This window comes from Lutjanus erythropterus, chromosome 15, assembly GCF_056507025.1.
Source record: "Lutjanus erythropterus isolate fLutEry1 chromosome 15, fLutEry1.hap2, whole genome shotgun sequence".
NCBI lineage: Eukaryota > Metazoa > Chordata > Actinopteri > Lutjaniformes > Lutjanidae > Lutjanus > Lutjanus erythropterus.
In genome coordinates, this window is record NC_139331.1 from 17842036 (window position 1) to 17857455 (window position 15420).

Genomic DNA, 15420 nt, shown 5'->3' on the forward strand with positions numbered 1-15420 from the left:
GGATTAGAAAAACAAGTGTGGGTCAATGACATGATGTAATAAAGGCGACGATCCAGTAGAGGGCTCCAAAGCACAGACACATTACAATCATAACCATGTGGCTCTATTAAAGTATAATATACTCTTTAAAGTATTTCCCAAGACTGTGTGGTAACTATCCAAATCTAAACAAAACACAGTCTGACTCACTGAGGATCTAATTTATCACAAAAATTTGCATTGCAAAATTATGACAACAGCTTGATTGCGACTTAATCATTAACCCAAATTCCAACTCACAGTGAAGGGAATGTTTCACAACAAATCATAACCTTTGTAACTGAATATATTACAGAGGGTCAATGCTGTACGTGGATTTTGAAGGCAGCTTCACACAGAACTCTATGACAAATCAAAGAAGTGGGAGTTCAGTTTGTGGTTTTCTCACAAAGCTGCTCTTTTTCTTATAAAAACGGTGGCACAATGCCCACAACAAGGAGTCCACTCATATGTCTAAACGCTGAGTTAGTTACAAAACACAGTGAATCAGTCAGCTGACCTTTATGAGCACAGAAGTCTCATTAAATAGCCTTGCAGTGTTTCTCCAGTGTGCACAAGGTTTAGCGCTTCGGTGGCTAAAGCATTTTTAAAAAGTTATACATTGTTCAATGAGCCATGCAAATCAACCTAAGTGCCTCCGCACTGACTGAAGCATGAAGAGTCACATTTAATACCTGAAACCAAACTGCTGCTCTGTGTCAGTATGTATGTGCAGCACCTCTCACAGTGCGCTGATCACCTTCTGAGTGATGCAGAATTTTCCATTACTCAGTCAATGGACAACAATATGTTTACCGCTCCACCCTCTGACTTGTTTTTCTAGAAACTTTGTTTAATGAAAAACAGTCACTTTTGAGTGAGGAGGCTGGAACAAGACAAAGCCTCTGGTTACAAACTGTCTTGCTCAAACATTAGTTAAACACAATAAGTTTTTATTTAACATCTTACAGAGGCATTATGTAATAATTGCACGCCCAGTCCAAATAGTGAGCTGGAGCCATTAACTGTGTATTAAATAGATTGAAATCCTATTTACTATACAGTCTATGGTTCTGGTTCTCTGCAGGAACACTGCAGGATGCAAGACAAGCACAACATATGTAATTGTTGTATTACAACAATTGTTGTACATGTAATTTGAGAATGACAAGTGTCGATAAGTCCTACACTGTAAGTTGATCAGCTGTTTAGAACTGCTAACTGTATGTCAGTGTAAAGTTCAGCCTGTTATCCTGAAAACAAAAGCCCACTGCTCTGAAAATACACACCCTAGAGTGGGAGTTCAGTGACTGTCTACCAGACTCCATTAACATATTGCTCACATTTAACTGTTATAAACTCTATCTACTGCTTCCACAAGAGTATCAGTGATTTCTTACAACTCATAAACGTACAGTAACTCATTTGGTGAACATTCGGTATCAATTTGAAATCTAATAAATGTGAAGTTGGCAAACAATAACGCAAGTTATAGACCAGAATAGAAACTTCAAAGGGAGGACGCCGCGGCGGTAGCATTTTTGTGGCACGTATTTCAACTGTGCATGTTTCCTAAATCTCTGATGACGCATTGCGGTCTTTTTATGATGTATTTAATACATAAATCATAAACATATTACGGATTTCTCCTTTGAGGAAATGAAAGGATTTCTAAGAACTCTAACGCCTGAGCTGCTCCCAGGAACAAACAGGTTTCCACTAAGGAGGTGACTAAGTTATTTTTTAAACAATAAAAACACATTTGTCATTTTGCTAGAAATATTTTGTCTGCATCACAAAACATTGTTCAAGTTATACAGTAACCATCACCTACATTCTTGGAATATAAGATTTTCCCACAGGAACATTAGTAAAATCACAACAGAAACAGAGACAGTCAAAGACAAATTCTGCCGCACAGCCCTGTGTGATATGAAATCAGTATCTTGCTATGACTCTGTGCGGCGTCCACAGAGGTCTTACCTGTCATTATTGTGCCGATTAGAAGAAAGACACAGAGGAAGATGTTTCCTGCTAGCGTGCCGAAGTGGTCGATGATCTTCCCCTGGCAGATGGTGAATATAATGCCAAACACCTGTGAATGCAGAACATGCAGCAGTTAGGAACAAGGCGGGTTTTTTGCACGGACAAACACAAACACCCCCACAGCCACAAAAACAGAACAATGCAAAACAAATGTGCTTATCCTCACTTTAATCACTCAGCAGCTGAGGAATGTAAGAAGCTGTGGTCTATCAGAAGTGCCATCAGAGTTCCCTGCAGCCAAAAATGCCACATTCAAGAGAATCCTGCAGCCAGCTCTGCAGAGGCCTGTGTCACACAACTCTTTTGTCATTTCTGCTTACATGGAAACTGTACATGGTAGAAGCATCATGTAGCTTCTGTGATTTGGATATGGAACTTGGTCCAATTGGAACTTCAGTAATATTTTGATTAAATGTGCAGCCCTGGTGTCATGTTTCATAAATTGTTGTTGCTCGGAAATTTAAAAAAATGTGACCCTTACAGTGCTTTTCTATGATTTTTAAGTCTGATGTTTGTTTTGTCTCATGCTGTAAATCATAGCTTCCACGTTGCAAATGTGATTAAACAGGCTACAGGGGCACAAGGAACGAACAAGCTTTCAAGTGCAAATTCAAATGTTGCACATTTGAATGACAAGAGCCAGCAGACCGTTACTGGTATTAATTTTTTTTTTAGGTTATGTTTGGTTTTAACATTTGCACCCTGTTCTTCTTGGAAACCTGCATTGATACTGAGTAAAGAAGATGAATGACTCACTTTCTTTCTCTGCAGGCAGTAACAACACACTTCATCATTTGAGGAATTCATTTGCAAAAACAGATAACGACCATGATCAAAATGAACAAACCAAGACCAGTTTGATTGCTATTCCCCCGAGTGCACAATTTAAAAATATATGATTTATGAAAATAAAAAAAATACATAAAAGATATTTTATCAAGGCAACCCAACCCACCTGTCTGACATTCCTTGCAGTGCACAAAAAACTATATATGTAAATAAATATTGAGATATTACATATACAGAGATGTCTGGTTTTGCAAATGAACCCTTCATTGGCTCTCATGCTGCCTCTGTGCTGAAGTGAGGGGCTTTTCTGCATCTTTACACTGAGAGCGGACCAGCAGGTCGTACCTGTGCTGAACAGTTGAGGAGTCCTGATGAGGTTCCCTCCGACTCTGGGTACGTCAGCTCCACCGCAAACTCAAAGCCCAGCGGCAGGTAACCCGTCATGAAGAATCTGGACACACACAGGAGCACGTCATTAATTATATAAAACAACAGGACTTAAATGCAGGTCTTTTTCTGCTGAAGGTATACGGTCCTGTTTTGATCTAAATCTGAATTACATAGGCTGGATTTTGCTTGTGTAGGATTCAGAGTTCACTTCATCGACAAGTAATTATCATCATAGTTTGCGTCAACATATTTTTCACTGACAATCTACAACTCATTTATTCAAAGAGTAAAAACAAGGAAAAATGTGGACGAGGGAGGGAGGGAGGGACGATTTGGGAAAAGATCCAATCTGAACTAATTTCTGAGTGGTAGGGAGTCGACTAGCATGCGCTTACTACATGTCTATAAACAGTAAAAAAAAAAAAAGTTTGACAGACATATGGATAATTTGGATAATTCAAGGACCCTTTGTAAAACGTGTGGAGCAACAATCACCGGTAAAAACACAACAAACCTGAAGAAGCGCTGGGCGGCATGGCCTAAAATTTATCTGAAGCATGAACATTAACGGTACACTTTACGGTATATCAACATTTTGAATGTATGTCCATTTATACCAGTGTGCTTTCTCTACCGTTTACACTGTCCACCTCTGACTTGAAGTGACATCAGCAGACAAGTCATTCCAAATTCATGCAAAGGTAGCATTAAACACGCTTCATTTATTTTTTCAAAGCTGATGTCATTTTATCAGTGAACCTGAGCTGGACAGTTTCCACTTAACTTGAAGCACAGTACAAACTAAAAGAAACCAGTTCTGTCCTGTACTGATCAGAGCAGTGAATGACCTCCAGCTGTTAATCTTAGATTGTAAATAAAAAGATTGATTGACACGCTAAAGATAATCCGTGTCAAGTTTGACAGGCAGAGCACTGGCCCCGAGAATTCATGAAACTTTATCTTATATAAGCAAACTGTCTTATTGCTGGGCGCTGAAGACGTGTTTACTGTCCGTCTGTAAACCTTTGGTTTAACAAGCTCTCTTCTTGATAAGCGATTGAAAGGCTTATATACCCAATCAAACAATACAGCAATAACTGCCATAAAATATGGGATCAATTTCTTCTTCTTTTGAATCAGGATCTGACAATGTAACTGTAACTAATCACTTATTTTATTACTGATATAATTTTGTTAACTATGATTATTGTTTTACCTATATTCATGGTTCAGAGTTCATGAGTGGGTGGGCGTGGGAGGGAGCGAAGAACAACTAAAGGTCGTATCAAACTCACTGTGGAAAAAGTGATGCAATGTGTTAAAAAAAGCAATAAAAATATTTGATATAAAAAAAGTCCTCAAATTGAAATAAATATGTAAAAAGAAGAATTCAAGTTTAAAGAAATGTAGTATACATTGCACTCGCACTAAAACCTTCAGATTTTAGACCAAAGTCTTGTGATATTTAGCCAGTTAAAACTAGAACTCACGACTAAAACTAACTGCCACTTTAGTCAAACAACTATGACTAAAACTGAATCAGGAGTTGCTGTTAAAATTAACACTGTCACAAAAACACACCTCACTGTCCAGTGATGTGAACTGCCGCTCCCTCATCATGATACCTCACAAGGGGATGAAAACTTTGTACCTACAACGTGTCACAGCCCTTTCAGGAATTTAAAGCTAACGCCCATGACTATAGCTTAATGACACCGCCGGTGTTATACAGGAACAACAGGTTTTCAGAGCAGATGATCTCTCACTCAATGGCACCACGTCGTCCTTCCACTGAAGTGACACCAAATGAAACTCAATGACAGGTTTCTGACATGGCAACAGCAACTAAACACCTCAGCCTGAGTCAGTGAACTCTGTATTTACGCACACATTTCTTTGACATTGACGTTGGACTCCTCTGCCTATAAATGATGATGCTTTTACACAGCTAGACAACTGTTATTAAAAATAGAAACGTATAGATACTACTATGGATATAAAGATACTCCTGTATCGGAGGAAAAAAAACAAGAAAAATACTTGGGACGATGGTTGTACATACTGAAAAAAGACTAAAGGAATTTTGAACTTTATCAATTGAATACCAGGAATTCCAGCAGGAATGTGAAGCTCATTTATTCTCCATTAAGAAATTAGGCCTTCTGTGAGTTATTTGACAATTCAGCCTGAGTCACATGAATCATGTACACTGTCGGGCGTGCATGTGTGCATGTATGCTATATTATGTAGGTGTTCCTTCACAGAACACAATCTGGAAGACCGATCTGTGCAACTGAAGAGGTGTAATGATTTCAGCCACATGAAGGTTAAAACTGAACGTAACATGACTCCTGCATCTGGAAAACAATTTCTTTGTTTCCCCAAAAAGAGGAGAGAGAATGTAGCCTCGTAGATCATCTTCACATATTTCACCATATTTCCACATGTGTTTGTCTTCGCAGGAACACGAGGCTGTCTCGCCTCTGCTCTGTATATCCTGGGTTTGAGCACTGTGTCAGTGTGTACAAAGGTAAAATATGTGCAGACCTTATCAAGCCAAAGCTGACTGCTCAGCAAACACGGCTGTAAATTATTGTTGCAGATGTTGACAGAAATATGCACTTGGAGAAATGGCCATAACAGAATTCAGTAGGCAGATACAGCCACTGTACAAGGAATGTGAAAACAGTTAAAATAGGATATCACTGTGTTTACTCTAACTAGAAATGGCAGTAATTGTGCCTCATTTGACAGAATTTTGTCTGGCAGAGTCACTTGTTGAATGAGGAAACAATGAAAGCAAGAAAAGGGAGAATAAAAATAAAGATGAGGGAAAGAATTAGAAAAAACATAAATTTTGTATTGACTACTTGATAGTTAATGTTTTCAACTATCAGTTCAGGGAAAGGCACAAAATATGTAACCCAGCTTCTAACCTAAAAGTGTTTCTGCTTTCCCTCTTCAATCAAATAAAACTGAAGTATCCAGCCTTGACCTGAGCATGAAAAAAAAAAAACTTAACTGTCTTTGTCATTGAATGCTTGAATTGTGTTTTTACAAACTGCAAAACAAACTGCAGAACATGACTGAAAGAAGAGATGATGATAAAAAAAAAAAAAGCATCTCAAAATGTGTCTTACAGTCACATTAAAACTTTAACTAACTTCTAAGCATTTTCGTTGTGATCAAAACTTTGGTGTTGGTTTGGTTGTGGAAAAAACTGAAGTACAGAAACAACGAATCGAACACACCCTTCCAGGCTGAAAGTCACATTGTTTTTTTTGACCTGCTGTCTGTTTTGTTGGAGTAAAACTGAACATCGCAATACATCGCAATGTTTTTTTGTTTTTTTTTTGGTCATTCTACTTGGAAGAAACGCCTGCCTGCCAAACCCCCAGAGCCTCGATATCAGACGGTCAGCTGCAGCAGAACGTGATGCTCACCAGCAGAAACTCAACTGTTCTGGAAAAGGCAGTGGAGTTCCCTCCAGCATGGATTAAAAATACGAAGGTCAGTACTGGGCATAAAGACACTGGAACAATTTAGAAGCAATTATTTATAAGACACCAAACTGTTTTTCGCGTTGACATAATGTTATCAGATGTGTTTTCGTGTTGGAAATACGATCGTGATGCGATTGCTGTATGTAGGTTCCAGCAAGCAGCTGCTGTCCCCTCTTTTCAGAATCTTTTGTGGTGAGGTGTACCAGACAATACAGCATACTGTCACCCAGCTTCTATACCCCTCAAGCAAAAAGAGAATGAATGAATGAATGAAAGAATACCCAAGAGCTCCAGCAGTGATGAAGACCACCCACAGGTGTCCTAGGCTCAGTGTAGCAGCATAGACGATCATCCCCACCAGAGACATGAAGTAAACTGCGAGGGTTGTCTGCCTGGAAAAACACAAGAGAAGGACACGACACTGAACGGTGTAATCATAAACTCAGAGTACTCACAGCTCACAGTGAGCATGACGGTGTTTGTTGCTTTCTTCTTCTTCTGTGAAGTTTTACGTTCGTTGACAGTTTTCAGCAGTTAACGATGGCAGTGAAAATAGCAAAACTGAACATAAAATGTGGTTTTATCAAATTTACATTTTTATTTAACTTCTTGTAGTGCAATTATTTTCCACGTACTACCTTCAGTACTATAAAGTACCACCAAGGTGTACTAGTGCCCCCATTTGAGAAACACTGGTGTGGATAAACTCTTCACGTTACTGTAGATGCTGTAGTGTAACAGACAGGCAGCATTTTCTCAAGTGACTGTAAAATGAGAATAAGATTTAAAACAATCTAATGCAGCATTTCACACAGCTATGGAGTTTGCTTTGTGCACACACAAAAAGACACACTTTTACATCCCTGCCATTGGTCTCACACTGTCCCACTGACCAACAGATGGCAGTAATGTGACAAGAAACACAACAGTGCAACAACAAAGCCAGCGAAAAAGAAATATGACTGACAGCTTGGAAATAAGAATGTAGATACCAGAAATGTGGATATATCGATAAATATCAATACTGAATATCTGAAAATTAAATACTCATCGATACTTTGGTACCAGCTGCACTTTCTCGCTTTGTCTTTCTCTCTCTGACAGTGAGTTCAAACACATCACTGCAGTGCCCACATAGTCCCGCCTTCTCTCACTTACTCACAGTCCTCTTTTCTTCTCGTCACTCATCACATCTGTTATATCCACTGTCATGTCAGAGCCACATTTATCTTTTAATAAAAGTCTACATTTTTATGCCTTCAATATTTAGTCAATTTTCCCCTGTGGTATCAAAACTTTATATAGAGGATCAAAAGAAATATTATTATGAAATGTATTGAAAGAAAAAACAATTTAAATCATAACAATACTGAAATCATTAAATTAACAGAGCTGTATTTGAGAATGGTCAGCCAGATTATCACTGAAATGTCTGGATTTGTGGGACTGAGCGCGTATGTCACAAACACACCCGGACTGCTGTAAATAAGACAGAGGGGGTGGACACTGCTGTCACTACACAGCCAGAGCACCAATGAGGCAGGAGCAGGAGGTCATAAAGATCAGTGTTGGAGCAGCATGCTGCACCTGGATAAACACACACAGAGCCCCGACAGCCAACACGCAAACACCAAACAAGATCTACAGCCAGATGAAAAGACGAATGACAATAAACACAACTGAAAAAAACAGGCGTAGCTGCCAAATGTGTGGTAGAAATACAGGTGTGAAATAAAAGTCGAACCACAAACTTTCCACGCTTACTTGTAGGTTTTAGTTTTGTCCAACCAGATGCCACAGATCAGGGAGCCGACCATCCCTGCAATCACAATAGTGAGACCAATCCTCCCAGCATTCACCTCTTCTCCCTAAAAAGTCAAGGAAGACAGGGGCTTAGATTAGTGACCTTGTGGCCTTACATACGAAGAACAGGCCAGACAGCAATTTGAGGGAGTTTCTTCTTTCAGTAATCTGGTGTCACGTCGACTCTTTTCTCCAGACCTCATATTCAGGGACAGTAAAAATAAATTAAAAGCTTCAGCAGGCAACACTGTTTCATAAAACTGTACACATATATTAGCAGCACATGAAAAGCCATTTCAATATTAATTATAGTCTCACTTGTCATAACAGTAATTAAATGTTTGTGAACATTTTGATAATCACCTCATTGTCTGTCAGTTAGGAACGTTCGCTGTACGTGTAGCACCATCATTAGCCTGATTTCCAAAGCTCGACTAACGTTAGATCGCTCTGGCTCTTTTTTAAACTCAGATATAAAAATCTGACTTCCAACACAGACTTCCTCAGAGCAACAAACACTGCAGATTTTTTTTATCTTACTCTCAAACTGTGCAGCTTCTTTTTCTTCTTAGCAACAGGCTCTCAAGCTGACTTCCCGTGACAGCTTGTCTTTGTTCAAGACCGTCCAAACACAAAATAAGATTAGAAGAGTATAATGTGAGCTTATATGAAAGATTCTGAAAGCCACCAATAATTTGTCAGTGTTCACGTGTCATCTGTCCATGGTAGCTAGCTAACATTAATGCAACAATGTCGGCGAAAGTTTAAGTTAGCTGGACGCAATTTAAACCTCTTATCCACCAAAGAGGTCTTAGATTTACTGCTCACTTTTGCAAGACATTGTGCATCAGTCGCTTTCATTTTTGGCAGCTCTTCGAAGCACAGTATATAAAAAAGAGCCATAGCAACCTAATGGTAGTTAAAGTCTGAAAATCGTTGGTGCTACACTGACAGACGAGCTAACTTTGCTAATGGGAGGAGATTATAAAGATGTTTAAAAGCACTAATAAATGCACTGGAATGTAATCATTAAAGCTGGAGTCGTAACATTACTGTAGAGTTGACATGAAGTAAACATACATGAGTCACACTACAGTGAGAAAGTAGAAAATCAGGGGTCAATACAGAGGAAGCACAGAGCAGGCAGAACTTACAGGGTAATGCTCGATGATCATGCGGTTCAGCAGGGTGCCAACAGCATAGAAACAACCCACATTCAAACCTATGAGATGGGAAATATTACAGTTAAACAAAGTCTGCACACCACAAATCACTGGACAAAAATATCTGTCAGGAAACTTTTCACCATATTAATCCTCATCCTACAAACATATTCAACTACTACAGAATAGAGTCCCTGAGGACCCGAAGAGTAAATTGCTGTAAAAACTGAATGGTAACTTTTCTGTCTTATAACATTGTTATTTTTGTAATTAATGTCATATGGAGAAAAAAAGATTCTTATTTTATGAAAGTTATTTACATATTGCATCAAACTAAAATAGAGACGGCACACGAGGAAATCTACTGCGTTTGTCTCCGTCATCTTTGACTAACAGAGTGTCCCTAGCCCTCTGATAGTGCGTGATTCTTTAAATGAGGACCCAATACATTGATAGTGAAAGAACAAAAATAATATGTATTAATCGAAACAGAAAACAATGGCATAAAGTCATTAGGAACAGGAGATGATGGGGTGTGTGCGTACCACCTTCGGAAAGATTAAGGTTAACGAGACACTGCAGCAATGTTGAGGAGTTTTCATGGCAAATGAACCTCATCAGACTAGTTTCCTAAACAGAGAGCTGTCCCAAACCAAAGATTTCTATAAAAGGATTAAACGTCTGCACTGAGTGTTTTTTTTTCTTGAACAAAGGTTTTAGATTAAGACACAAACTACACAGAAAATGCACCTGCATAAAAAACACAAGATTTGTGTAACTGTTAGGATGCAAATGGTAAAAGTAACGATTCACATATATTTTTATTTTGTACTATTAGCAAATACTGCTGAATAAATGAGCCCCTTTTGTGAATATAACTGGACGTTCAGGAACAGCAGCTATCGCTCAGTTAAACAGACAGGGACAGGTGGAGCTGGTGATCACAGGTAAATCTGAAACCAAGTGATCTCTACATACTTATCTGGCCGCCCAGAGGAACACATGCAGAGACAGAGAGGGACACAGAGACACACGTGCTAATAATAGTTACATGAATTGTGTCACATGAAACGACACGGTGAGGTCAAGCAAGGTGAAAGAGTTTCCTTAAACTGCTCACAGCTGCACACGGACTGCAAAGAAACTTAATGTCCCGGAGCGCCTTCACTTCATCGCATCGATCAGACACATTTGTTAAACATTGTTAGACCATAAACAAAAACTTTGAACCCCTCCGGGACAAACTCACTCAAGTCCCCGTGAGCCTTTGAATCACTAATGACCGTGTGCATTTTGAAGATTCAGTGATAAGATATAAAGGGAGGGTTCTTGAGGCTTTATTGGTGATCATTTAGTGATTTCCTGATAATATAACGGAAATTATCAAGGAGGATCGATGACTATCTGAATCTGGGAAACACTTTGATACCTATGAAGATTTATCTATTGACATATTGTGTGAAGCACTTTGTGTTGCATTCTGTTTGCATGAAAAGTGCTCTATAAATAAAGTCTGACAGATGCTGAACAAATAAAAAGTAATTTTCTCGACTTTTTCAAGCTTTCAAGCATTTAAACACATTAAAATGGTTTCTAAAACATTGTTTGACATAGTCTGCAAAAGTGTGACTGTTCCAATCTAATAAAACAGTGCGTTGGAGAGTAGTGATGACCAACCATAAGTGATGATGAGGAGGATGAAGGGCCTGTTGCGGAGCAGCCTGAGGATGGAGGCAGTGTAGGAGTACTGTTCGGGTGGGATGCTGCGAGCTGTGGCCTGGGCCTGAGTCGGAGGGAGTTTAGGACGCTCCTGGAAGACTAACGTACAGAGAGACCAGAATTCATGTTAAACACAGTAAAAAACAACAAATAACAACAAAGTCAACATGATGAAATGATAAAAAGCAGAGATTTACACAATACTGTAGTAACAAAAAATTATAACATAAGTGTGTGATTTGTGTAAAAAAATACAAGTTGGAACATCTGATTTCATGGATTTCATGGCCGACATTAAGAATAACTATGTAGAAGTAGTCAATCATCTCGTCATGTTTGCTCATGTAGGTCATCTAGAGACCTCAGTATACATCAGTACAAACTCAAGGCTTACTCTGCTTCAGAGCAGCAAGCCGTGTGGGGTTAGCCCACTTTTGAATGTGCCAGTGTGAAAGCTTCCAAGAAGGCTTTTAGGCCACATTCAAACACAATCAGGCACTGTGGCAATTAGTCTCAGGGTTGTTCTGTGGTGTGGTGGGTGTGCAGGGGCGTTAATGTGTACTTTGACCACAAACGCAGTGAAACAATCAGGAAATAAACTTCCGTTTCACTGATTCGTTTCTCGTCATCAGCGGGTTCTCTTCCCTTTCGGCCTCTGCCTTGTGCGACCACAGCTGCGCTCTCTCTCTTTCTCTCTCAAACAAACACACAGGCTGCCCCTATAGCTCAATTGGTAGCGTGTGCGCACCATGTATTGAGGCTGATGGTCCTCTGCAGCGGCTGCCACCTGCAGCCCATTTGCTGTGCGTCATCCCCTCTCTCTCTCTCTGCCCACTTTCCTGTCATATCTTCAGCTGTCCTATCATAATAAAGGCAAAAAGCCCCAAAAATAATCTTAAAAAAAAACAAATGGACACAAACTAAAGGCAGCTACTGTATCACAATTTTGCTAAATAAACTGCAAGCCAGACCCAGAAGTCGAAGCTGGGTACACAAAATAAACCAAGTCAGTTTATTATCATTATTTAGTCCATAAATGCCGCCTGAATAGTGCCCACTTTCAGACATGTATCAGGCTGACTGTGGTGAAGTCTGATCCCCGGCTCGTGATTGGCCACTCCAGTATGACATCAGGTTCTGTTTCTCTAAAAAGTCGACTCTGTTTCAACATATTTCTGTCACACACCACTGTGTCTTTTTCAGGCATTCCCTCCACCACCACAGCCTAAACACACTGCCCCCATTCAAAATGAATACGTTTTCGCTGCTACACCTGAATCTTACTGAACGTGGCCTTAGTCCTGGGCTATGTGCAGTGTGAAAAGCCTGCAGGAGGGCATTAACAACCAGAAACATGATTGTAAAGCTGTATTTAATAGTGATGTGTGGACTGCAGCTACAACTTTCGGACATTCAATTTTCCCCTGTGGTAGGTAGAAAGCGAGAGCAAGAGAGAGCGAGAGAGAGAGAGAGGCTATGTGCATCTTTACATACGAAAAGACAGCGCCATAACTTCTTTGATTATCTTACTGCTTGAGCTTCCCACATATTTGCTGCGGTGTTGTTACTGCAGCCAGGGAAATGAAAGCAGCTTCTCTAATCATTACATTAAACCTTTAAAGAAAACACTCAGCGTGTTGTACAACATACCATAAAAAAATCACCCGGAAAGCTCTCACTTTTTATCATCGTTTACAAGGTAATATAGCCTACAGGGATGGGTAGAGGTGCAGGTGCTCATCTCTAAAGTGGAGAAAATAATATGTTGTATGGGTGGATGATTTATGCAGACATGCAGACTGATGAACTCAAAACTTTGTTACCTTTGCTAAAAAGGAAGTTTAAGGAAAATGTGTTGCATGTGAGGGTTTAACTGGCTAAAACAACAACAGTTAGACATTATGTCCTTCTTCTTTACATAAGCAAACAAGCCTGAAAACCTTCTAAATGTCCACCACAGACATGTCTGAGAGGTGAATGGAGCTGCGCCACGGCACAGATGAGCTGTCCTTATTTTGTGTCAAGCATTACTCTGAACAGCTGCAAAAATTCCAGACGAATCCAGACACAGTCGGACAGGTCAATACACGTACAGGTCCCTAAGCACATCTCCACATAATGAGATGCGTGATGCATAGATTAAGGACAGGGATCTTGCGGGGCGATAACTGTGATGTGACCTGCCTCAGTCCTTTTCCTGGGTGAAAGCACATGTCCCCAGGCCACATGGGGAAACACAGATGTCTGTCTTTGTGGTTCTTGGAGGTGAGCCAGCCTTTTCTCCCCCAAGTACATCTGACCCGAGGACTTGAGTTCAGCAACTACTTCTCATTAATCCTAAGAAACTAACCTGCTCTTTGAGACGTCTGAAACCTAAGAGAATGACCTCAGCTGCATTTTACTACACTTATTGTTATTCAAATGAAACACAAGGTGTTATTCAAATGGTCTTTGTGGCCACAGTGATAATTAGTAAAACAGTTTGTGAATGCTAATTCTCCTTCAACAGCCTGAGGGATTCCCCTCATTCAGTGAAGCAGATCCACTCACGTTAAATCTTAATGCAGGTTCTCTCTGTGGTGAACTCTGGCCGACAATTTGTTTAGAGGAAAGTAGCGGCCAAACTTCTTCTCTCACCTCACTCTGCACACAGTTTATGCAAATCCTGGGACTTTGTCTGCCCTGCTGACTCATGGGCCTGTTGCAGGGCTACAGATGGCCCTGCCAGCAGGACAACCCTCACACATGGCATCTTGCATGTATGTGTGAGGGTGTGCTATGTGTGTGAGTATATGTGTCATATCATGAAACTACTGTGGCCAACTGGTGTGAATTATCTCGCTGGAGTAACCAAGAGCAGCATAAGTCACATCCATCACCTGGTACCGTCGACCACATGACCAGAAGAGAAGGAAGGTCTGAACGTTTTGTACAGAATCAGTGCCCTTATCAAGTTATATGATGTGGTTCCATTCAAAACCATCAGGCTTCATATCTGGAATATCTATCTTTCAAGCCCAACATGTGATTGCCAACATGTGGGCTGGGTCCACCAGGATGAATATAAAGAGTCACAAGATGATTACCAGGGTATGAAGTAAGAAAAAGCAAAGTTCTGCAACAATACTTTTGACTTAATTTCTCTAATCTTTTCTTTCTTGAGACTTTTGTTTTTGATTTTCATGCACCTAAAATTATTCAAATGAAGCGGTCTGAGAGGGGAAAGTCCCTCTTTATTTAAAGCAACAACTCAGAGACAAGCAGAGTGATGATGGAATAGTTTGACATTTTATACACTTTTTGGGTTATTTTTGAAGAAAAAATGTCTAGATTCTCTCATTTTAGATTCTCAGATGTAAATGTTTGGTTCTTTAGTCTTCTAAGACAGTTAACTGAATATCTTTAGGTTGTGGCCGAAACAAGACATTTAAAGACATCACCTCGGTTTTTGACTAAGAGTGATCAACAGTTTCCACTACGTTCTGCCATTTTATGGACGAAACAACTAATTCATTGAGAAAATCAACAGATTAATTGAAAATGAAAATAATAATTAGTTGCAGCTCAAATGTATTTGCTTTCTTACCAAGAGTTAGATAAGAAGGTACCACTCATGTCTGTAGAGTAACATGAGGCTATAGCTAACCGCCTGTTAGCTTAGCTTAGCTCTGTAAAAAGCTAAAAAAAATCTGCCTTCTAGAGTCTATAAAGCTCACCATTCAACATGTAATATGTGGTGTGTTTAATCCATACAAAAGCTCAAATGAAATCACTGCCTCCAGCCCTAGTAAAACAACTTTTCACTTCAAGGTATAATGTGTTAATTAATGGGCTTGGAGGTGCTGCGACCTTTGAATGCGTTTCCCCAGTTTCCAGTCTTAATGCTAAGCTAAGCTAACTCTATAGATATATAGATTCATACATACCGCACAGACATGAGAATGGTATTCATTTTTTCATCTTTCTCTATAGGCAAGAAAGCAAATAAA

General features: G+C 39.7%; 1 protein-coding gene across 3 annotated transcripts in view; it reads right to left on the reverse strand.

Annotated features, from left to right (window-relative positions):
* Positions 1-15420, reverse strand: part of flvcr2b (FLVCR choline and putative heme transporter 2b) — a 29879-nt gene that overhangs the window by 5217 nt on the left and 9242 nt on the right. For all 3 annotated transcript variants that reach the window (XR_014771933.1, XM_084737727.1, XM_084737728.1), the window contains exons 3-8: positions 11390-11530; positions 9704-9771; positions 8511-8614; positions 7028-7138; positions 3199-3304; positions 2002-2113 (exon numbers count right to left, since the gene is read on the reverse strand). Coding sequence is in view for 2 of the 3 variants with exons in the window: in XM_084737727.1 (XP_084593853.1) it covers positions 2002-2113; positions 3199-3304; positions 7028-7138; positions 8511-8614; positions 9704-9771; positions 11390-11530 (642 nt within the window). In the remaining variant the exon portion in view is untranslated. The remainder of the gene's footprint in view (positions 1-2001; positions 2114-3198; positions 3305-7027; positions 7139-8510; positions 8615-9703; positions 9772-11389; positions 11531-15420) is intronic.